This window comes from Argopecten irradians, chromosome 10, assembly GCF_041381155.1.
Source record: "Argopecten irradians isolate NY chromosome 10, Ai_NY, whole genome shotgun sequence".
Classification (NCBI taxonomy): Eukaryota; Metazoa; Mollusca; class Bivalvia; order Pectinida; family Pectinidae; genus Argopecten; species Argopecten irradians.
In genome coordinates, this window is record NC_091143.1 from 25,357,929 (window position 1) to 25,380,918 (window position 22,990).

The 22,990-nt window shown below is 34.4% G+C and overlaps 1 protein-coding gene across 3 annotated transcripts; it reads left to right on the forward strand.

Annotated features, from left to right (window-relative positions):
• Positions 1-9: 9 nt before the first annotated feature.
• Positions 10-22,700, forward strand: LOC138333483 (proton-coupled zinc antiporter SLC30A5-like). Of its 3 annotated transcripts, XR_011209983.1 has the most exons (17): positions 10-316; positions 1,738-1,860; positions 2,487-2,553; positions 3,550-3,635; positions 4,006-4,093; positions 4,937-5,027; positions 5,169-5,245; positions 5,668-5,838; positions 6,180-6,468; positions 7,224-7,432; positions 7,980-8,137; positions 8,464-8,593; positions 9,256-9,442; positions 13,819-14,045; positions 17,115-17,243; positions 17,938-21,558; positions 21,627-22,700. XR_011209983.1 is itself a non-coding variant. In XM_069281887.1 (16 exons), exons 1-16 carry the CDS (start codon positions 261-263, stop codon positions 18,112-18,114), a joined length of 2,265 nt encoding a protein of 754 aa, XP_069137988.1. In that variant the 5' UTR covers positions 10-260; the 3' UTR covers positions 18,115-22,700. The 3 variants fall into 3 exon arrangements, 2 of the variants coding, with proteins under 2 accessions (XP_069137988.1, XP_069137989.1); XM_069281887.1 differs by having other exon boundaries at positions 17,938-22,700; XM_069281888.1 differs by having other exon boundaries at positions 4,006-4,055; positions 4,944-5,027; positions 17,938-22,700.
• Positions 22,701-22,990: the final 290 nt, after the last annotated feature.

Below are 22,990 nucleotides of genomic sequence, written 5' to 3' on the forward strand. Positions count from 1 at the left end.
TACTCATATCCGGTGCGAAACGACTTCCGTAAACTTGGCAATGTGTTGTGTTGTGTTACGTGGATAATTGTACTTCTGTCTGTCTATTGGGCAGAAATCTGACAGAAAATGTGTAGTCTAGGACCATTTAACTCTAAAGAACAACAAATAATCGATAACACACCGTGATTTGGCATTGCCAATGCAGAGTGTTGAAAATCGATGTTTCAATATTTCTCTAAGAACTTTGATGAGTGCATGGCAATCATTGACACTTCATTATGACGGAATCGTACGGCAGTATTCTGCCAAAACATGCTATCTACCCATCATCGGGGTAAATTTTTATTTTATCTTAAATTTGTCCATTTAACATATGAAGGTTTTCATTAATTGAGTAGTAGATAGGTTTCTGGTTTAATTAATTTCATATGGAATACCACCATTTACATATACATATATGCCATATATATCTTAATAAGATCTTTAGCAAGTTTTAATTGTATTTGAACAAAGCAATGCGATATCATTCTAACTTAACACTATGGGGAGGCTACTGTTATATTGCGGGAGATCTCAGATCAAAAAGAAGTTGGACCATTGCAAACTCAGACCATATTACAACGTGATCTGCCTATATTCCCAATTTGACCTACAGAAATTTATATATACATTATGGAACCTGTAAAAATGATTTTTGATTATTTAATTTCAGTGAAAGTTGACGTGCATGTTTGATTTAATTTCAATGTTGATATGCAAGTGTTCAAAAGGATGTTATTTATTATGATTATTGTTTGACTGTTTCCAATAAGGGAGTTTCGAGATCCCAAGACGGGATAGACGACGTTGATAAAGTACGATTTACCATCAATAAGTCTCACCTTCTGGTGATTAAATCATTATGGTATCATAAAAATCATGTCAAATGATGAGGTCAAAATCAACGGATGGTTGAACTTATTAACGGTAAATTGTACTTTACCCATGTTGTTTTAGGATCTCGAAACCCTCATATTGTAGTATTGGGAATCGGTTGCAATTTTATGATCGATCATCAGTTTTGTGTAACCGATTTATGATCGATTAAAATCGATTATATTTTTTCTTTGGTCCCACTGAACTTTTCAGGAAAATCGTACAAACGTTCTTCTACAGATATTGCCATGTTCTCGTGCCGCTAATGTTTTCACAAATGAATTCATACTCCTCTGAACGTTTACATTACTATGCATGCGTATGCACTTGATATTTGAAATGATATGAGCGAAAACACACACTAGCAATTGATTACGACAAGTTTTTTATGACATTATTTGCGTGTGTTTTACTGACTGGCTAATTGTATAATTATACACTTTCTTCATGATGTCAGAAAATTCCGACGAAACTCGATTATAGATTTCTAACTCGATTAATTGGTCGAACACCCCAAACCAATGATACTTGATTAATTGGAACACCACTATCATATTGTCTTGTTTTATTGTTGAATAAATTGTTTTTGACATGTTTTTTAACAACATTAAACATCAATTTAGGCCAAGTCTGTAATGGTCCGACTTCATTACGTGCCTCTTGTAACACTATTGTTCTAACAAGTACCCATGGATAATTTGTTCTTAAAGTACTTAACACCAAATAATAGAAGTATGTAATATGTTTGACTTTTAAATTACCTGCAGTTTTCATTCAGGTAATTGACATACTTTTTGTACATTGTGACATCAGTATTAAATAGATGCCATTCCATTGCAGTGCCAGTCCATATCTGATCCTCCTGGTGGTGGTCAAGTTCCTGAGGGCTGTCGGCCTGTTTATGTCCTATGACCTTCTTAAATTGATCCCAGTTGTTCAGTTCCTTTTCATCGTTAAAGCAGGGTAAGTTTAAATTTGAATTTATATATATTATAACATAAACGATGAACATATGATTGATTAGATTAGAATTATCTCAATTCAATTTTTGTATTCTTGGTACCTTTAATCAATTGACCAAGAATTAATTGAATGTTACTTTTTACCCATATTTCCAAATCATTTACATTAGGGGTAGGTAACCCTTTCAAGTGATTCCACATACAGATTATTCGATACTTCAGTTGGGTTTAATCAGACAGCAAATTTCAACAATATTTTAATTTAGGCCTTATTATATATAATTGATATACTATATTTATATCAGGTATTTTACTGGTAATAAGTGATAGTTCCTTGTACTGAACAAAATGTTTGCAGTAAATGAGTTAAGACACTGGAATATGATGGTTTTCTGAAATGACATTGGCATATGATGGTTCTCAGAAAATAAACACATTAAAGAAAGAAAAAACTCATGATATTTAATTTTGATAAAACTATTATAAAAGTTACATGGATTTTAGTATCAAAATTATTGACACATTTTAATTATGATAAAGAAATTCTATCTTTGTATATATATATATATATATCTTGTTAATGCGTTCAATATTTGTTTAACTTTACCAATAAATGTTTTGTTTTAGGAGTTCAATACCGCTACTTCTTCTCCAGAAGCCATTTTCATCAGGAAAAAAACTATCAAAAAATCAGGTAAGTTGAATTGATATAGTTAATAAAGGGTATACATTTATATCATAATGATCTACCAGAGTTACTTCCCCTATTTTAACTTCATTGTATGATATGAAAAGACTGCATCTCTTTGTTTTAGATTTCCTATACAGATGGCTACAGCTATATTGTCTTTTATATGTTTTGATCCATTTATCTTTAACAATAGATCAAGTCAAAAATAGCCAGATAGATTGACTAATCTGTCATTGTATATATATATACATTTAAGAGTTATCTACACTAAGTCTTTTGGGTAGGTATTAATTGTAACATCATGTGTTTGTGAGCATTTAAGCATTGAAGTCTCTCAGTTGGCATTCATAACCAATGTGAATGCCAACTGAACAGAGGCAAATTCCTTGAAACACACTAGCGCTTCATGATATGAATGCCAAATACATTTGATAACATTTTATGAAGAAAACCTAAGAAATTGTTCATCTATAACAAATAAATAGTTCAAAATGATGTTACAATGTGATACCTTCCCACAAAGTAAATTACTCTGTTATGTGCGAACACCAAATATGCATGTCACCACAATTCCACCTATCGAAGTTATGTTTTAAAGATTTCACATATACGGTATATGTGCATGCCCTTTATGTATTATGGTTACTAAATGATATGCCAGGTTTGAATGGTAGCTAGAAGAAAACTGAAATCTGATGAATGCTTAATATTTATTGTCCAATGATAGATGATCTTAATAAAACCATTAAGAAAGTAAATTAAAAAGCAAAAAAATGCACCTAAGAAAGAAGGGTTAAAATTTTCTTCATAGTAATAGTATCAGAAGAAAAGTAGCTAGGTATTGAGTTAGGGCAAGTCTATAGATCAATACATATTGATTAGTGGTACCACAGATCAAGTACCACTAGGAGAAACCTTAAACACAGAATAATTGTTCTTTGTGTCACATGGAGAAACATATTTTCTTTTTTCAAATAACTAATGTCATTATGTTTTCAGTGGTTCCGAGTTGTGAGACATGCAGTTTTTGGGGGACTTATCAATCTGCTCTGGTTGTTTGGTCTCACACTCTGTGGTCCACTAAGGTAATGCATCCATCATCCTCAATTCATTTACCTATTGTGGAATGGCTGGCTTTTACTTTCCTATTATATCATATCAAGTTTTAATTTTTAAGGTTTATCACAATATTAAAACAAAATTAAAAGGTTCATTAAGATGAAAAGTAAAATGTCCAACTAATCAAAGGGGAGATAATTTTGAAATTTTTCTGCAAATCTACATAAATCTTTTATTAGATAGTTTGTATTACCAATTACTCTTATTGTTATCACAATGTTCATGTCTTATTATCTAAAATTATCTATGCCAGTGACTTGAAATAAAAAAAAAAAATAATAATAATGCTTGATATATATTCATCTGTATAAATTATGAATATATCTTGTTTTACAGAACAATTCTGCTTTTTGAGCACAGTGATTTAGTGATAATAGCTGGAGCATGTGCTATCTTTACAAACAATGGAGGTGGCCCCTCTAAGGTAAAGGAGACAATTACATTGTCGTTGTGTTTTGTTTGTTTGGTATAAAAAGTCAATTAGGAATATCTCAATATTGGACAGTAATTATGTTATCTCTCTACCATGGAGCCATAAACTATTTCATACAGAATTTACGAAACATTTGACAGCTTGTGTAGTTTTAGCTTGCCTCTCATTTAATAGGACGTTTATTAATCAAACAAATCATTGTAAGGAAGAAAATGCAGGATTTTGAGAATTTCAAGAGGCCTAATCGGCCCGAATCATCAGGTTAAGGTTTTGGTGCAAGTGTTAAAAAACTGTGAGATATTAATATCAGTTGATATAACTGATATTAATTTCTACATTTATATAGGATTGTAAGTTTTGCTTTTGGTGTGGATAAATATTTCAAGGATGAAAAAATATGCCTGATATGTGCCAATTCATACTTTACTTTATACAACTAATATTAATTAATGTTTTGATATAAGGGATTGAATATGTTGTGGATATGGGCATTCTTTTTTAGGAGTAAAACACAGGATTTTGGGAATTTCAAGAGGCCCAATGGGTTAATATATACTTGCATGATATAATAAACTCTTAGGTCTCAAATGGCTTAAAAAATCCAGCACTCTGTTGTGGCTGCCATTTAGGTTTCTTAAAAGTTTGCATGTTCTACACTACTGCTACTGCATACTTATTTACAATTACTAGGGAAATTGTTGTAATCACTTCAATACAAGGATTGCAACCTCTCAGTCATATGTCAGTATTTATACCACTTCACAATGTATCAGTAATTATATCATATATAGACTACATGACATGCGTATAATATATATGTGATCTGTTTTCCAGATGAGAGGGGCCATCTTCTTCATGATAGCTGTGATAACCCTGTTGCTGTTTGACCATGATGAAAGACTTGATAATCTCGCTGTACATGAATGTATCCTTATATCACAAAATTGTAATATTTAGAACTAATAGAGAGGGAAAACACCAAGCTTTGTTTTACTTGATAGCATTTTGTATAAGAAAGTTTAAAATAGTTAATAAGAAGTATGGTTTCCTTAACACAATATTACAGCGAGTGAAATACACCAAAACATCTTCACACACATGTTTTATCATATCGTCAACTTCATTGGCTGGTCTGATCACAAGGTACGTATCTCTCTTTTGGTTTACATTGACATTCATTCTGATACATTCATCTGGTGTATAGCTTATATTGTGCAGTTCTGACAATGATTTGGTTATCGTTGGTTAACCATGCCTTTTGAATAGCTTCACTATAACTAAGAACCAAAGACTTAGTATGATTTATATTACATAAGTTGAAGCTACCACAAGAAAAGAATGTATGTAAAATAAAGATACCTTGGTTAAAAAAACAGACAAACAAAAACTGTAAAGTGGATCATAAATATTACAACTGTGTGAAGGAGTTGGAATTAGAGCTTCAAATTATAAAAAAAATCACCAAGCAAAACTCAGCTACCCTGGTATTCTTTTATATCTTCAGAAATACTTATACTGTTTCCCATTAGTATATAAAACTGAACATGTATTTATATTTGACACAGGGAGGCGTGGTCCTATTGGCAATTACCTTGTTTACACACGTAGGGTACAGTAGTGCGTCTAAGAAGCTGTCTGTAGACATTGGCGGATCTAAAAGACTTCACGCTCTCTCTTCACTACTGCAGGCTATACTTCTCTTCCCTTGGATGTTGTTCATGCACTTTACAAGGGAGGTAAGTCAGAAGAATAATAATCTTGTGTGTTTAAAATCTGTCAACTAGTAAATAAAAACCCAGATCCATTTACATTGATAAAGATCAAACCTTTGCTTCACATATTTTGATCTGTTTCTTACTTTCCATAGAATATTTGGAATTTGTTACAGAATTTTGTACAAACTACACATTATTAGGTATGATAGTGTAATGTTGACTGTGATTATTCTTTACAATTTACATGGATAACAAAAGCCAGATTTTACAGTATGCTGTAATTCCTTGAGAAGTTTTAGATTTTGTGCCTGTTATATGTAGAGTGTGAATCAGCATTGTAAAGTACATACTCTTGTTTTCAGAGTTACATTGAGTCGTGGCTGTACTTACTGTTCCCCCTGACCTTGGTGATATTATTTGTGTTTGTGGTAGACTTTTATATCGAGGCGGTCGTTACAAACCACCTCCAGCCTCCAAAGACTGCTGTGTATGGTACATACGCGATCACACTTAGTGCTCTGTTCCTGGGACTGACCTGGAATCATCCGATGATGTCACAGATAACGACATTTAACAAGTTACGTGACATTGTCACGGAGGACCACGTGTTATCAGGGGGAGTGGTCCTCAGCCTTATGACCTTCCTTCTTGGTAAGTGATTGACACAATGATAAACAGTTCATGAAGGTGTAAATGAGAAGTCCCTTACCTTAAACAGAGAATATTACAAGTGTAGATCTAGGGGGAAACATCCTACGAATGATTATTTCATTCAACGTAGTTGTAAGTGTCATTCTGAAACAATAACACAACATCAAAGGAAAATTTCATCAGTATCACAACAATATTATAATGACATCAACCTTTAAAGCTATTCACATCACAGCAACCTTGGATTTTAATATTAAACACTCTGTAAGCCACAAGTTTGGCAACATAAGAAACTTAACCCTTCGGTTTAGTGTCTGACAAAGATTTCAAACAGTTAAAGCTGAGATTCAAGGTGATTGGCCTGAAAATTAGAGGTATCTCTGTTATTAGGTTTAGATATGAAAACAAATAGTTAAATTAACGTTTTGGATATGAAAACAATTGTGTTCTTAGCATACTCTAACACCTCATCAAATAGATGAGAGGTGTCATATCAGCATATTGGAAAACTTATATTTTTGGTTGTCGCTATGAAATCACAAATGTAAAAACAACAAAATTTATTCAACACAAAACTGCAATCATGATGACAAAGACTCACCACAAATATTTCTCATCATGAAAAATATGAAATTTTCAGACCATGAAAGAAAGTAGCCAAAAATATTTAAAATTATACAGTATCTCTATGTTTCTTAGCAATACTGAAACTTGTCATGAGAATCATTCCATTGTATGTTTTCTGTTTGTTTCAGCCTCCAGTATATTGGGTTTCCCCAGTAAACAGAGTAAGGGTGGTAGTTTTGTAGGCTACTCCCCTTCAGGTCTACCTCTCTACAGCTTTACAGGAGACGCTTTACATAAAACTTCACACTCAGTACTGTCTGTTATCAAGAATGGACTACGCCAAATATTGGAGGATTCCAACTCTCGCAAAATATTTTATTTTCTTTGTATTAACTTGGTAAGTTTGATAAAAAATTATAAAATTTCAATGTTTTGGCTCAGATGAATGCATATAAATGTTAATTTCCAAAGATGCCCGATAATATCTAAAGTGTTGTTTTGACATTATGGTTTTATTTAACTTGAATTACAAAGATAAGATTGTTTATTTTCTCTATTTATCAGATAATCATAATTTTGTCCTATCAGATGGTATATCATCTTCAACTTGTATTGAAAGTTGAATGGTTGAATGGTTCAAAGATATTCATATTTGTTGAGATAAATTTAGTTTTATTTGTCACCAAATATTTACTATTGTTGAGATAAAGATTCTTATTTTGTCACCAGATATTTATGTTTGTTGAGATAAGTTTGTTATTTTGTCACCAGATATTTATGTTTGTTGAGTTAAGTTTGTTATTTTGTCACAAGATATTTACATTTGTTGAGATAAAGATTCTTATTTTGTCACCAGTCAGATATTTACGTTTCTTGACATAGGTTTGTTATTTTGTCACCTGATATTTATGTTTGTTGAGATAAGTTTGTTATTTTGTCACCAGATATTTACGTTTGTTGAGCTTGTGTATGGTGTGTGGACCAACAGCCTCGGCCTGATATCCGATGGCTTCCATATGTTATTTGATTGTTCGGCCCTGGTGATGGGACTATATGCAGCTATCATGAGTAGATGGAAGGCAACCCGAATATTCTCCTACGGGTTTGTATTCTTCTGTCTTGGTTTTCATTGAAAGGTAGTCAATACATTTATCAAATGGGTTACGCTTTATAACATGAAAGAAACTACCCAGAAATATTTCATTTGATAGAATAGCTTTCTCACTGAATATTTTCCTTGGCAGTTATAAGTGTGTTTCTTATTCAACAATTGAAGATATTAAATTCAAATTTAGAAAAAAAGTTTGATCTTGAAATACAGTTTAAGGTTAGGTTATAATCTGTAATGTACTTTCAGAAAATTTGATAAATGTTAACTAGAATTAATTTAGCAAATTTTTAATGAAATTTTCATTTGTTTGTTTTCAGGTATGACAGAGTGGAGGTGCTATCAGGGTTTATAAATGGACTCTTCCTTGTTGTCATAGGGATATTTGTATTTAGTGAAGCATTACACAGATTACACGAACCTCCAGTTGTCAAGACAGAAAGACTTCTTGTAAGTATGGAAAAGTCAAGCAAAATATAGTTTGAAGAATTTCATAATATTTAAATTTTATTTAAAATGAATAGAAAAAAAGTATTGTTTTGATTTCTGAGATTGACATCAAACAAACTGAATCAGGCAAAAGGCTCTGAACTTCTGATTCAATCTGATGAATGAAGATCAGGGCCCAATTGTTCAAAAGGGGGATTAGACTAATCACAGTTTAACAGCAATTTTCAAATTAAGATAAGATAATTTCTTGTAAAGCCTACTCAACAAAATTGTACTAAGTTCTGAATAACTCCATTCATTACTTACACACAAACTTCACAGACATTGTATTCACAGTTTTTACAGCATATGATAAAGCTAATCACCATATGAACAAATGGGTCCAAGTTTTTATAAGATTATTTCTGATTTGAAATAAGTTAAAACCAATTTTTGGAGACATGGTCATTGTTCATTGTAGTCCAACTTTCCAGTGATTGTGATGTCACAGAAATGATGTCAAAATGTCACAATCCCCAAAAGATGGAACAAATCCATGGTAATTGTACTATTGTTGTGTCAGTATCTTGATATTGACATTACCGTATGTTCATTGTAAAAATATCCATTTTGTGGGATTATTCATACATGATGATATAAATACTGATGTTTGATCATTTTAGACTGTATCTGTGCTAGGATTACTAGTAAATCTAGTCGGTATCACAGCCTTCCGGAGCTCTCACACTCACGGCCACGGTGGCCATGGTCACAGTCACGGAGGCGGCCATGGCCACAGTCACCAAGGAGATCAGCATGGCCATTCCCATGATGCATCTAGTCAGCCAGATCATAACATAAATATGGAGGGTAGGTTTTAACATATAGGTTCATATTTCACTCTAATCATCTTATTACAGTGTAACTTGTCCAAACTGGATGTCACTGGGACCAGCAAATCACCTTATCAGAGTTATTCCCCCTATGTTTCAGTAGTTTCTATGTCATTATCAGAGTTATCCCCTTTATTAGCTCACCTGGTCCGAAGGACCGAGGTGAGCTTATGGGATACCGCAGCATCCGGCTTCCATCCTCCAGCGTCCGTCCTCCCGCGTCCGTCGTCCGTCAACAATCGACTTCTTCTCCATAACCGCTGGTCATATTTTAAAAAAATTTGACTGGTAGCATCCTTATGGGCTACTAACTGAAAATTGTACAAATGATGGGGCTGACCCTCCAGGGGGCTGAGGGACGGGGCCAAAAGGGGTCAATTTGGCTATTTCCATATAAACGACTTCTTCTCTTAAACCAAGCATGGGACAGCACCCATAATGCAATGGTAGCATCCTTATAGGGTAGGGATTCAAAATTGTACAAATGATGGGGCTGACCCCCCGGGGGCCTGAGGGGCGGGGTCTAAAGGGGTCAATTTGGCTATTTCCATATAAACGACTTCTTCACTGAAACCAAGCATGGGATAGCACCCGTAATGCAATGGTAGCATCCTTATAGGGTGGGTATTCCAAATTGTGCAAATGATGGGGCTGACCCCCTGGAGCCTGAGGGGCGTGGTCAAAAGTGGTCAATTTCCATATAAATGACTTCAATCTCTGCAACTTAACATGGGATTAAAAAACCAGGTGAGCGATACAGGCCCTCTGAGCCTCTTGTAGAGTTATCCCCCTTATACATCAGTAGTTTCTATGTCGTTATATGAGTTAGCCCCCCTATATTTCAGTAGTTTCTATGTCGTTATATGATTTAGCCCCCCCCCCTATATTTCAGTAGTTTCTCTGTAATTATCAGAGTTATCCCCCCTATGTTTCAGTAGTTTCTATGTCATTATCAGAGTTATCCCCCCTATGTTTCAGTAGTTTCTATGTCATTATCAGAGTTATCCCCCTTATATATCAGTAGTTTCTATGTCGTTATTTGAGTTAGCCCCCCTATATTTCAGTAGTTTCTCTGTAATTATCAGAGTTATCCCCCCTATCTTTCAGTAGTTTCTATGTCATTATCAGAATTATCCCCCCTATGTTTCAGTAGTTTCTATGTCATTATCAGAGTTATCCCCCTATCTTTCAGTAGTTTCTATGTCATTATCAGAGTTATCCCCCTTATCTTTCAGTAGTTTCTGTCATTATCAGAGTTATCCCCCTATCTTTCAGTAGTTTCTATGTCATAATCAGAGTTATCCCCCTTTTCTTTCAGTAGTTTCTATGTCATTATCAGAGTTATCCCCCTATATTTCAGTAGTTTCTATGTCATTATCAGAGTTATCCCCCCTATGTTTCAGTAGTTTCTATGTCATTATCAGAGTTAGCCCCCCCCCCCCTATATTTCAGTAGTTTCTATGTCATTATCAGAGTTATCCCCCCCTATATTTCAGTAGTTTCTATGTCATTATCAGAGTTATCCCCCCTATATTTCAGTAGTTTCTATGTCATTATCAGAGCTTATCCCCCCTATATTTCAGTAGTTTCTATGTCATTATCAGAGTTATCCCCCCTATCTTTCAGTAGTTTCTATGTCATTATCAGAGTTATCCCCCTTATCTTTCAGTAGTTTCTGTCATTATCAGAGTTATCCCCCTATCTTTCAGTAGTTTCTATGTCATTATCAGAGTTATCCCCCTTATCTTTCAGTAGTTTCTATGTCATTATCAGAGTTATCCCCCCTATCTTTCAGTAGTTTCTATGTCATTATCAGAGTTATCCCCCCTATGTTTCAGTAGTTTCTATGTCATTATCAGAGTTAGCCCCCCTATCTTTCAGTAGTTTCTATGTCATTATCAGAGTTATCCCCCCTATCTTTCAGTAGTTTCTATGTCATTATCAGAGTTATCCCCCCTATATTTCAGTAGTTTCTATGTCATTATCAGAGTTATCCTCCTATATTTCAGTAGTTTCTATGTCATTATCAGAGTTAGCCCCCCTATATTTCAGTAGTATCTATGTCATTATCAGAGTTATCCCCCCTCTATAATTCAGTAGTTTCTATGTCATTATCAGAGTTATCCCCCCTATCTTTCAGTAGTTTCTATGTCATTATCAGAGTTATCCCCCTATGTTTCAGTAGTTTCTATGTCATTATCAGAGTTATCCCCCCTATATTTCAGTAGTATCTATGTCACTATCAGAGTTATTCCCCCTATATTTCAGTAGTTTCTCTGTAATTATCAGAGTTATTTCCCCTATATTTCAGTAGTATCTATGTCACTATCAGAGTTATTCCCCCTATATTTCAGTAGTTTCTATGTCATTATCAGAGTTTAGCCCCCCCCCCTATATTTCAGTAGTTTCTATGTCATTATCAGAGTTATCCCCCATATATTTCAGTATATTGTCACCAGTCAATGAGAACTTTGTACCTTGGAGCATCTGGTCCAGGTATATACAATCCTTATCAGACCATGGCCAGATCACCTATTTCCCTTCTCATTGTATGGCTTCTGCTTGACAGCAACACTGCCCTATACCAGCAGTAAGATGAATGAAGCCCACATATCACATTTAATTTTCAGTGTGATACTAATTGTATGCTTTCCTGATCAGCCAGCAAAGTTATTGACCAACTCATTATTGATAGACAGCTAGAATAAAGCCAACTGTGATAATAGATAATTCTCAAAATTTATCAAAATTTATCAAAATAATCCCCAACCAGCAAACAGGCTGGTTGTATTAGGGGTCACTTACTAAAAGACATTACATGTTTTCACTAATAGCTCCACTAGCATTTTGCCATCCCCTTTTTATCAGTCACTCGTGTCTACCCCTCCAGGTCTTTTGTCATCACAGTGCTTTTTGCTATGCCACCTTTGGAGCTTGGTTTGAAAAAAAAATGTTGTTTTGAGATGTTTTCATATACCAGATATGCATTTTTGATTGAAAAGTATATAAATTTTACAGTGTATAGTGATAAAACCAAACTATTTTGATATAAATTATCATATTAAAGAAAACCTGTACTGTACAGTGAACCCGCGATAATACGGATGCCAATAGTCCGCAAAACTCACAATCCTGATGGAAATGTCAGGGAACGGATTTCCGTAACGTTATTTATACCCACTAGACCGGAAATTCAGATTCCGAATCTGGAACTCCATTTTGGGAACGGAATGAAATTTTCGTTAATAAATTCCCGAAATATTTCTGATAATTTGTTGTTGTCACGTGCCGAGAAAATCCTAGGCCAGCTACAGTCGTGTGTAAAATACACCTACAATTTGACACTATTGTGTGTTGTCATAACAACGGCTGCCTGCAGGTCATAGCCACAGGTGTTTACGTGAACACCTTTCACACAAGTACATGCAGTCATGTAACGGTTCATTGGTTTTCTATAAGAGATCAAACTTCAGTGTTGTAATTGAGATACGCAATATATTTTTAGCCAGACGCTTTTAACATGCAGTTTGAGCATGGGTATGGGTACGTATGCTGTTGATACCTTACTGGTTTCGCATGCAAAATATATCGCTCTGAATTTCGGATACAATAAAGTGAGATAATATTCACAAATTTAATAAGTATTTTAAATGACTTGTTGAAATGGTCAATAAAAACACACAATATACAAAATAACAATTATATTAGTTCTTAAAATGTTTACAACTATTTGTTATCATAGTTTATCATGCCATGAACATATAGATGATATTGATCCTTGGTTACACATTTTGAAACATAATTTGCCGTACGTCAGATCAAGAGTGGGATACGTAGATACAAATGTATATGCATACATAGTACACAATTAACGATGGCTTTCTGTTTGTATTTTGAAAATGAAATACGTTTATTTCATATTCTTAACGTAATGATATAGATAAAAAAACACCTATAAAACACAACAAACTAAGTATTTATTATAATACACATACCAGGGGCATATTACACAAAAGCCTATCATTGATTACAAGGTAAAGGGTAGTTAATCGTACGTGACAATTTAATTGACTAAGAACACGGAATTTGGCAGGCCAGAAAATTCATAATCCAGACGGTTAAGGCTGGAAACGAAGGTGTCCGGATTATCGACGGTCCACTGTACTTGTGTTATTGTTTGCTACAATTATTATAGGTTCAAATGGCAATAAAGCAGGTAATGAAAAATGATTCATGGTTGCTTCATTACAGTATATAAGCAAACATGTTGATAGACTTAGTCAACATCGTTTCTGTTGATGCTATTTATGTTTGTATGTGAACATTGGATTGAATGACTTTATACCTCTTTAGGTGTCTTCCTGCATGTATTAGCCGATACTATGGGCAGTGTTGGAGTAATCATATCGTCCCTGTTGATCGAGCACTTTGGATGGAATATCGCTGATCCTATCTGTTCTCTGTTTATTGCTGCCATGATTCTTCTTAGTGTGATGCCACTACTAAAGGAGACTTCAGTCATACTTCTCCTCAGAATGCCAATCAAAATGGAGCGGGAATTGTCCACAGTCTGTAGCAAGGTGAGGAGGCATAAAGTCAAGTTAGAATTTGTCCACAGTCTTTAACAAGTAAGGGGACATCACAATGTAGTGTGAATTTGTCCACAGTCTTTAACAAAGTAAGTGGACATCACAATGTAGTGTGAATTTGTACACAGTCTTTAACAAAGTCAGGGGACATCACAATGCAGTGTGAATTTGTCCGCAGTCTTCAACAAAGTAAGGGGACATCACAATGTAGTGTGAATTTGTCCGCAGTCTTTAACAAGTAAGGGGACATCACAATGTAGTGTGAATTTGTCCGCAGTCTTTAAACAAAGTAAGGGGACATCACAATGTAGTGTGAATTTGTCCACAGTCTGTAACAAAGTAAGGGGACATCACAATGTAGTGTGAATTTGTCCACAGTCTGTAACAAAGTAAGGGGACATCACAATGTAGTGTGAATTTGTCCACAGTCTTAAACAAAGTAAGGGGACATCACAATGTAGTGTGAATTTGTCCACAGTCTTCAACAAAGTAAGGGGACATCACAATGAAGTGTAAATTTGTCCACAGTCTTAACAAAGTAAGGGGACATCACAATGTAGTGTGAATTTGTCCACAGTCTGTAACAAAGTAAGGGGACATCACAATGTAGTGTAAATTTGTCCACAGTCTTTAACAAAGTAAGGGGACATCACAATGTAGTGTGAATTTGTCCACAGTCTTTAACAAAGTAAGGGGACATCACAATGTAGTGTGAATTTGTCCGCAGTCTTCAACAAAGTAAGGGGACATCACAATGTAGTGTGAATTTGTCCGCAGTCTTTAACAAAGTAAGGGGACATCACAATGTAGTGTGAATTTGTCCACAGTCTTTAACAAAGTAAGGGGACATCACAATGTAGTGTGAATTTGTCCACAGTCTTTAACAAAGTAAGGGGACATCACAATGTAGTGTGAATTTTTACACAGTCTTTAACAAAGTAAGGGGACATCACAATGTAGTGTGAATTTGTCCACAGTCTTTAACAAAGTAAGGGGACATCACAATGTAGTGTGAATTTGTCCACAGTCTTTAACAAAGTAAGGGGACATCACAATGTAGTGTAAATTTGTCCGCAGTCTTTAACAAAGTAAGGGGACATCACAGTGTAGTGTGAATTTGTCCACAGTCTTTAACAAAGTAAGGGGACATCACAATGTAGTGTGAATTTGTCCACAGTCTTTAACAAAGTAAGGGGACATCACAATGTAGTGTGAATTTGTCCACAGTCTTTAACAAAGTAAGGGGACATCACAATGTAGTGTGAATTTGTCCACAGTCTTTAACAAAGTAAGGGGACATCACAATGTAGTGTGAATTTGTCCACAGTCTTTAACAAAGTAAGGGGACATCACAATGTAGTGTGAATTTGTCCACAGTCTTTAACAAGTAAGCGGGGACATACAATGAGTGTGAATTTGTCCCACAGACATTTAACAAAGCGTTTTGTAAGGGGACATCACAATGTAGTGTGAATTTGTCCACAGTCTTTAACAAGGGGACATTACCAATTTGTCCACTTTCTTTAACAACAGTAACCTGGGGGTACCATACAATGTAGTGAATTTGTTCCACAGTCTTTAACAAAGTAAGGGGACATCACACAATTTGTCCACAGTCTTTAACAAAGTAAGAGGACATCACAATGTAGTGTGAATTTGTACACAGTCTTTAACAAAGTAAGGGGACATCACAATGTAGTGTGAATTTGTACACAGTCTTTAACAAAGTAAGGGGACATCACAATGTAGTGTGAATTTGTCCACAGTCTTTAACAAAGTAAGGGGACATCACAATGTAGTGTGAATTTGTCCACAGTCTTTAACAAGTAAGGGGACATTACAATGTGGTGTGAATTTGTCCACAGTCTTTAACAAAGTAAGGGGACATTACAATGTGGTGTGAATTTGTCCACAGTCTTTAACAAGTAAGGGGACATCACAATGTAGTGTGAATTTGTCCACAGTCTTTAACAAAGTAAGGGGACATCACAATGTGGTGTGAATTTGTCCACAGTCTTTAACAAAGTAAGGGGACATCACAATGTAGTGTGAATTTGTCCACAGTCTTTAACAAAGTAAGGGGACATCACAATGTAGTGTGAATTTGTCCACAGTCTTTAACAAAGTAAGGGGACATCACAATGTAGTGTGAATTTGTCCACAGTCTTTAACAAAGTAAGGGGACATCACAATGTAGTGTGAATTTGTCCACAGTCTTTAACAAAGTAAGGGGACATCACAATGTAGTGTGAATTTGTCCACAGTCTTTAACAAAGTAAGGGGACATCACAATGTAGTGTGAATTTGTCCACAGTCTTTAACAAAGTATGGGGACATCACAATGTAGTGTGAATTTGTACACAGTCTTTAACAAAGTAAGGGGACATCACAATGTAGTGTGAATTTGTACACAGTCTTTAACAAAGTAAGGGGACATCACAATGTAGTGTGAATTTTTAATTTTGTGTTACTGTTGCTGAAAACACACTTAAGAACTTACGACTTATTTTTGTGTTACTGTTGCCGAAAACACACATAAGATCTTACGACTTATTTTTGTGTTGCTGTTGCTGAAAACACACATAAGATCTTATGACTTATTTTTGTGTTACTGTTGCTGAAAACACACACAAGATCTTATGACTTATTTTTGTGTTACTGTTGCTGAAAACACACATAAGATCTTACGCCTTATTTTTGTGTTGCTGTTGCTGAAAACACACATAAGATCTTACGACTTATTTTTGTGTTGCTGTTGCTGAAACAACCTTCAAATCTTACAACTTATTTTGTGTTACAGTTGCTGAAACACTCTTCAAATCTTACAACTTAATTTGTGTTACAGTTGCTGAAACAACCTTCAAATCTTACAACTTATTTTGTGTTACAGTTGCTGAAACACTCTTCAAATCTGACAACTTATTTTGTGTTACAGTTGCTGAAACACACTTCAAATCTTACAACTTATTTTGTGTTACAGTTGCTGAAACACACTTCAAATCTTACGATACAGTTGCTGAATACACACAAAAGCTCTTACGACTTATTTTTGTGTTTCAGTTGCTGACTATAGAGGGCGTTTTATCGTACAGAGAACCTAAGGTTTGGTGTCACACAGCTGATAAAGTCTACGGCAGTATACACATACAGGCCGCTCCCAATGCAAGTGAACAAAAGGTGGTAGCTCAGGTAAGGGACATAACTATCTGATTGGTAACATGGTAGGTAGGGAGGGGCCATTTGACTAAGTATCCAACACAACCAGAAGACATTAAGCTACATTGTATGTATCATGGGGTCAGGATTGCAAGTTTTTTTTTACACACACATTGTTTATGTTTGAGATTTCTGATTGGTGAATCTGAATATGACTCGTTATTGGATATTGTCAGACCCTCTCTTCTAAACCAACTTTCTTTCGCATGCTATTTATTTTCATAAATTAAATGATACAAGTAAATTCATGAAAGTTGATCCCCACAAATTATTATCTAAATTATTTACATTGATAGAAATTTCCATAAAAAAATTTAATCTGTGAATGCTTTTCAAGTTTGTTTTGAAATGGAAAATTTCGAAATTTAATAGCTGTAAAAAAAAGTTGGTGAACAGTATATAATGAAAAGATAATGCAGGACTGTATATTGATGAAATAAGAAATACCTTGTCCAAATCCTACTTTAAAATTCATTAGGGAGCTGTGATTCATTAACGTGTTACCAACTGTCCCCAATGATTCAGCTGTAAGATTTTTAAACAAATATTGAATAGTTGGGTCATATTTAATAACTTGTGAATAATAATTCACAAACTGTTGATATTGTGAATCACAATGGTTTTGGTGATATGACATCATGTGACGTCCTTTTTTCTGTATAACCAGGTGAGCAGTGTATTTAAGGACATGGGCGTGACCAATCTGACTGTCCAGGTGGAAAAGGAGAGCTACTTTCTTCATCTATCTGGACTCGGTGCAAACACCAACGAAATGGCTTATGCCTCCAACAACTTCAAATCACAGCCACTCTCAATGGAAGACAGCTTTATCAAATCTATATGAAATCTAACCATTGACTTAATATCTCATTTGATCAATGCTTGCCATCGCCCCCAGTAGAAATGGTAATGTATTTACCGGTGTTAGAAAGTGGTTGAAGTAAAAACTGCCTTAGCGACTGCCTCTGTATATACACCACTGCTTAAAAAGACCTTTTTTCTAGTTAAAGGGTCCTAAATAACCAATTACAACACAATTCAACCTGTGTATGAAGACTATCCAACTTTAAAGACTGTCCCTTGGGTGGTCTTTATAGGCAGGTTGCATTTTGAAAAAGTGGAAACAGTTTTTGTTGAAATCTTGTGAATATGAACAAAATACATTGAGTGTATGCATTAGTATCATTATCCTCCAAAACTACAGAGATCTGTAAAAGTGTTCAAATGCTGAAAGATAATAAAGGGAGATAATAGAAAAATCTCATAACCTACATTGCATTATATTTTATACTGACTAAACTTTAATATACTAATTACTGTCAATGATTTATAAATTTACTAAATATTGACTCTTTAATTAGCACACCATCATAAGATGGACGGTTCAAACGGTCTGTCTTTGGTTGATCCTTTAACAAAATTTCATGTTACTTCTACTGAAAGAACCTTTTTCAAAATGTGTAGATCCCCCTTATTCCTTTAGTATTTTATGTATTAGTTTTGCAGGGATTAGTTTAAAGGGAGCCCTATGATTATTAAGTTTTATTATTAAAAATGGCCCCTATGCTTCAGGAAATTTCTTCATATTTTATTTCTTTGTAAATGGTCTTTATAGAATCATCAAAACTTTTGAAAATTACGAATGGATTCCACCCAAAAATATACCTGATTTTGTTTAGTACTTAAATAATCACTGTGACTTCTTAATACAGAAGAAATATTTCCCATGTAAAGCAGTTACCAAAATAAATGGCAGAAGCTCCATCTAACAATAATTGTGTTTTATGATTTAAGATGGAGTCTCAAATGAAACGCATGGTAATTAATTCAGCTAACACAGTGCATGGAGAGTAAAAAAAAATTATATTAGTAGTGAAACATACCTGTAGAAAATAATCTTAAGAACTTTTGTTGAAAAAAAATCCTGGTTTCTCATTCACGTATTAAATCAAATTAGGTTCAGGAAGGAAACTAACATGGTCTTGTAGTCCCAAAACAGATGTAATTATTTTTGACAACTTTGAATTTATTGTGATTGATTGTATGTCTGTTGATGTATATTGTAAGTTTATTTTTAGAGAAATAACAATCATTCAATGTGATATTGTATTATCTGGGTATCTAGTAAATAAACCTTTAAAATGCATTAGAACTAAACAATGTATCATGACAAAATACATCATTATGTAAAATCATTGTTTCATCAGTTTACCTATCATACAAGAAATGTCATTGTGAGCTCTCAAAGTATTTACACAGTATTTTTTGTATCTTGCAGATTTAATTTTGATTTTGAAACAGTCTGTGATGAATTTCTTTAATGTTGTTATATTTCACAATCTGATCAAGTTAGTTTTAGCCATATTGTAATTATCATTTCAAATTGATATAATTACGTACACAAGGTTATATGTGAAGTATATACAATTATGTGACCAAAAATAAAGCTTAAAGTTTAATATGTTAATAGACCAAGATGTGTTGAAAAGGATCATTTGTGTTGTATTATAAACTGTAAGTTGTGTAACGGTATTAGCATTATTAGGTCATCTGACCGAAGGTCAGGATGACCTATTGTCATCGTGTTTTGTCCGTCGTCGTCCGCCGTCCGCCGTGCGTCGTACGTAAGACTATTTATACAAAAGCCTACTCCTCCTTCATCCTTCAATGGATTTCATCCATATTTGGTTTGAAACATCACTGGGGAAGGACAATCATATTTTATATAAATGAACCTGGCCCGACCCCTAGGGGCTGAGGGGTGGGGCCCCAAAAGGGCAAAATTTCTTATTTTAAGCTTTAAAATCCTACTCCTTCATCCTTGGATGGATTTCATCCATATTTGGTGTGAAACATTATTAGGGAAGGACAATCATATTTTATATAAATGAGCTTGGTCCGACCCCTAGGGGCTGAGGGTTGGGGCCCCACAGGGCAAATTTTCTTATTTTAGCTTTAAAATCCTACTCCTCCTTCATCCTTGGATGGATTTCATCCATATTTGGTGTGAAACATCATTAGGGAAGGACAATCATATTTTATATAAATGAGATAGGTCAGACCCCTAGGGGCTGAGAAGTGGGGCCCCAAAAGGGCAAATTTTCTAAATTTTAGCTTTAAAATCCTACTCCTCCTTCATCCTTAGATTTCATCCATATTTGGTGTGAAATATCATTGGGGAAGGACAATCATATATTATGTAAATGAGCCTGGTCAGACCCCTAGGGGCTGAAGGGTGGGGCCTCAAAAGGGCAAATTTTCTTAATTTTAGCTTTAAAATCCTACTCCTCCTTCATCCTTTGATGAATTTCATCCATATTTGGTGTGAAACATCATTGGGAAAGGACAATCATATTTTATATAAATGAGCCTGGTCCGACCCCTAGGGGCTGAGGGATTTGGCCACAAAAGGCCAAATTTTCTTAATTTGAGCTGGCCCACTTCCTGTTTTCAGGTTTCGGTCTCCGATCTCAATGAAAATTGGTCTATAGAGGTTTTAATTGATGCCGAACAACATGCAAACATTTTCGTAAAGATTTTGGTATTCCAAGATGGCCATTGGCCCACTTTCTGTTTTAAGTTCCAGTCTCCGATCTCCGTTTTGATTGATTCAGAAGGGGGAAATTTAGGTGAGGACAACCATATTTTATAAAGGACCGAGCTAAGATCCATGGGGATAGTACGGCAGAGGTCTAAAATGGGAGCTTTGCTGAAATTTGGCTTTAAAATCTGACTCCTCCTTATATTAATCCTTAAATGGGTTACAACCATATATGGCTGAAGGGCTACCAAGTTTGTTCAACAAATGACATTTACCTATTTCAGAAACTTACATATTCAACTAAGGAGTTCCTTGTATTGTTTATATTAATCGTTAACCAATACTTTATACTGTGACTTTGTTGTTTTGTGCCATGAGTCAGATGACCGTTAAGGCCCATGGGCCTCTTGTTTTAATAAACAAATAGTTTCTTTAATAAGAAAATCTAATAAAAAAAGTTTGAAAATAATACAGAAAATAGTTGAATGTACCTATTTCAGATAAAAGTATAAAATGAAGGAGAAATGTTTATTTTACAACCCAAATGACACTAGTACTGCACTGTAAGTATTTTTGTTTATCAATATACAGTAAATCCTATCTTAGCAACCACCTCTGTATTAAGACCACCTGTTTATCAAGGCCACTTTCTTAGGGTCTCAGATGGTCAGTAACACAATTTGACCTGTGTATAAAGACAACTTGGTAATGGAGACCTCTTTTCCCTTGAGTGGTCTTTATAGACAGGTTTGGCTATATTAACGACAACCTCTGTATTTACCTGTTTAAGAAGTGGAAGTGGTCTTTATAGACAGGTTTGGCTATATTAACGACAACCTCTGTATTTACCTGCTTAAGACCACTTCTATAGGGTCGCAAATGACCAATTACAAGAGACTCTAACCTGTGTATAAGACCACCTGGCTACAGGGACCATTTTAACTTGTCCCAAGGACGGTCTTATAAGACAGGTTTGACTGAATGTAGTGAAAATAAAGAAAGACATCTCTGTTATTTACACTAATTTATTAAAAATTCTTTTAAAACTTTGGCATGCAATATGAAGATCAATTTAAAAGCCAAAAATGATTTTACATTTGTTTCTTTTTACCATAGTGTACAAAGTGATGATTATAATGTGCTTATTTATCAAACGAACAATTCTTATTTACAACAGTCATCACACTGATAGAGATCATCTAGTTGAGCAATTGGAGATAAATTGGGAACCTGATCTTATAAAATATTTAATTGAAAGTAGAGAATAAATACAAGTATTATATGAAGCCACTTAAAAGAGTAAAGCATACAAATAGTGGTTGCCTGTATCACCTTGCATTAAAATTGTCTATAGATATTGATATTGACTTTCACCAATGATTTGTCATCCTCGGTAACCCACTGTCAGCAATGTATCATTTACTGATATTAACAATGTTAGTGTATATATCGCTTGGGTTACTGAGGATGATGATTTGTTAACAATCTTGTGGTGCCTCTTACCACAAGGACAGGGCACAAATTTCCAATCAATTGTTAATGTATTTATAAATTACATGTACATGTATAGTATTATAAAGCATTATATAATTATATATTGACTGTTGGTTGGATATTTGTGTCGAATTCCTTTGCCTCTAACACAATCTTGTTTGAAGTCGGAATGTCAAAGTTTTCATTGTGATAATGTTATATGTTTGGCAGAAATATTTGACAATGACATGCCTATGAACCATATTGAAATGGATCTAGTGTGAACGGTTGTGAGTTTTGTGTCTGTGTAGATGAAATAGCTGTATATGACAGCAAGTGTGTGAATTTGTAGAGAACTATGTTACCATGAATATCACTTCTATAATAATTTCAAAAATAAATTATTTTTCATGTCAGCTTTTTGTTTGTTAAAAATTTTAAATGGGAAATTTATAATAATTTACTCATTAAAATTTAAAAATTTCTTCATTTACAAAAGTATTTTATAAATATTTACAATATTAATATGGGCATAAATTACACAAATATTGGTAACCCATAAAACTTACACTAACATTGATAACCCATAAAACTTACACAAACATTGGCGACCCATAAAACTTACACAAATACTAAAGTATCATAATTACATAAATTACACAAACATTAGTTACGAATAAAACTTACACAAACATTGGTAACCAAT